This window comes from Podarcis liolepis, assembly GCF_965112155.1.
Source record: "Podarcis liolepis genome assembly, chromosome: 9".
NCBI lineage: Eukaryota > Metazoa > Chordata > Lepidosauria > Squamata > Lacertidae > Podarcis > Podarcis liolepis.
Window position 1 is genome coordinate 73,980,367 of NC_139564.1, and position 2,552 is coordinate 73,982,918.

At 57.4% G+C, this 2,552-nt stretch overlaps 1 protein-coding gene across 1 annotated transcript; it reads left to right on the forward strand.

Moving 5' to 3' along the window:
- ADRA2C (adrenoceptor alpha 2C) lies at positions 1–1,572 on the forward strand (the record flags this gene model as incomplete). The annotated part of the gene is made up of 1 exon (XM_083459406.1): positions 1–1,572. One exon carries the CDS (start codon positions 1–3, stop codon positions 1,315–1,317), a length of 1,317 nt encoding a protein of 438 aa, XP_083315532.1. The 3' UTR covers positions 1,318–1,572.
- Positions 1,573–2,552: the final 980 nt, after the last annotated feature.

Below are 2,552 nucleotides of genomic sequence, written 5' to 3' on the forward strand. Positions count from 1 at the left end.
ATGGAGGCTCCCCCCAACAGCAGCGCGACCCCCCTCAACGGGTCCCTGGGGGCTCCGCTCTCGCCCCCCGCCGCCGCCGCCTACTCCCCGGGCGCCGTGGCCGGCCTGGCCGCCGTGGTGGGCTTCCTGATCGCCTTCACCATCGTGGGCAACGTGCTGGTGGTGATCGCGGTGCTGACCAGCCGCGCCCTGCGCGCCCCGCAGAACCTCTTCCTGGTCTCGCTGGCCAGCGCCGACATCTTGGTGGCCGCCCTGGTGATGCCCTTCTCGCTGGCCAACGAGCTGATGGGCGCCTGGCACTTCGGCAAGGCCTGGTGCAACATCTACCTGGCGCTGGACGTCCTCTTCTGCACCTCCTCCATCGTGCACCTGTGCGCCATCAGCCTGGACAGGTACTGGTCGGTCACGCAGGCGGTGGAGTACAACCAGAAGCGGACCCCGCGGCGCATCAAGGGCATCATCCTGCTGGTCTGGCTCCTCTCGGCGCTCATCTCCTCGCCGCCGCTGGTCTCCAAGTACTGGCAGCCCCCCGGGGAGGCGCCCGCCACGTGCCAGCTCAACGACGAGACCTGGTACATCCTCTCCTCCTGCATCGGCTCCTTCTTCGCGCCCTGCCTCATCATGGTGCTGGTCTACGTGCGCATCTACCGCGTGGCCAAGCTCCGGACCAGGACGCTCTCCGAGAAGCGGCCCGGGCCCGACGGCGCGCCCCAGGCCGAGAACGGCGCGCCCCGGGGCTTCATGTCGCTGCGCTCTCCGCCGCGGGAGAAGGGCCCGTGGCCCGGCGCGCGCTGGGAGGAGGCGGCGGAGCTGCAGGACGTGGAGCTGGAGGAGAGCAGCACCCTGGAGAGCCGGCGGCGGCGGCGGCGGGACGGGGCGCGGGCCAAGCGGCCCCTGGCCTCGGCGTCGTGCAAGGCGGCGTCGAGCGGGCGCCTGTCGCGCTCCAGCAGCCGCTCGCTGGAGTTCTTCTCGTCGCACCGGCGGCGGCACCGCGCGGGCAGCGTGGGCCCCAAGGCGGCGGCCAGCCAGGCGCGCGAGAAGCGCTTCACCTTCGTGCTGGCGGTGGTGATGGGCGTCTTCGTGGTGTGCTGGTCGCCCTTCTTCTTCAGCTACAGCCTCTACGGCATCTGCCGGGAAGCCTGCGAGGTCCCCGAGGCGCTCTTCAAGTTCTTCTTCTGGATCGGCTACTGCAACAGCTCCCTCAACCCCGTCATCTACACCATCTTCAACCAGGACTTCCGGAGGTCCTTCAAGCACATTCTCTTCGGGAGGACCAGGAGGAGGAGGAGGGAGAGGAAGCTGCCCTTCTTGCACTGACTGGGGGGGGGGCAGGAAAGGGCTCCCCTGGCCTCTGCACAAAGAACTTGGGTTCGTCTTCAGGGCTGGATTTGCCCCCAGACTGAGCCTGGCTTTACTGGAGGAGGAGAAGAGGGGAAAAGGAGCCAGCCTGCGCTTGCTGTCAGGCACTGACAGTCTTTTATACCTGAAATGATTTATATATTTGCCCAAATCCTGCTAAAGGAGAATATTAACTTTTCTTTTTCTAAATAAATGTTTCTAATCAGTTGTAAACCTTGCTGAATTGTGGTTTTACACTGAGGTGACGTTTCTCTTCCCTGCTGAGCGATTCCCTGAGGGGATGTGAATGAACGTGGCCTTCCAGATGTTGCTGTGCTCCAGCCCCATCATTCTCCAGCAGCAGGAACAGCGGTCAGGGAAGAGGGGAATTGTAGCCCAGCAATGTCTGGAGCGCCACAGGTTCCCACATCTCTGCTCCAGAAGCGGCTTTGTATCTCCCCACCCCCATGGGGAGGGCTGAGGGGCTACTACTAGCAACAGAGCAGATTTGCTTATAGATGCCTTTCCCACAGAATGTGATGGTATGCCTGTTTTCAGGTGAACTTGGGTTTCCAGAGACTTGGCATCTTGTGACAAACTATTTCTTTAAAAAAGAAACAACACCCAACAACAGTCATTTTAATAACCGAAACCAATTAAGGTGCCCTTGTTCTGCCTGCCTGTCTGTTGGTTGGTTGGTTGTTTATTTGTATACAGCTTAAAATTTCTAATCAGTTTTACAAGTGACAAACTATTTTCTCAGATAATTTATAAATTTTCTTAACTACCAAAGAGTACACAGAGAATCTACTCTCAGCCCAGCCATTAATAGCTAAACCATTTCCAGGAGGATTTCAGAGGCTTGCTCTCTCACCCACAATATACTGTGGCAAAAGGTCTGTAAATTGAAGGGGAAACCTGCTAGATTATATTAGGCATATCACTTCTTCCGAAGAGAGAAGAACAAATCTGTCTTCAGGCCTTTCCATAGTAAACAACTCTTTCAGATTTGACTGAACTTAATTGAATAAGGCTGGCATCTTGAGCTGCCCAAATCAAATCTATCCTTGAACCAGATCTATATTGCTTCTCAGTTTCTCCTCTGAAATAAATGGATTTCTGCTATAGCTGTTCTGCTTCTTTGGGCAGTGCACTGTTCTTCCCCCACCTGTCCTTGTAGCACCCACCTGATTTCCATAAACATCTTGTTGCCT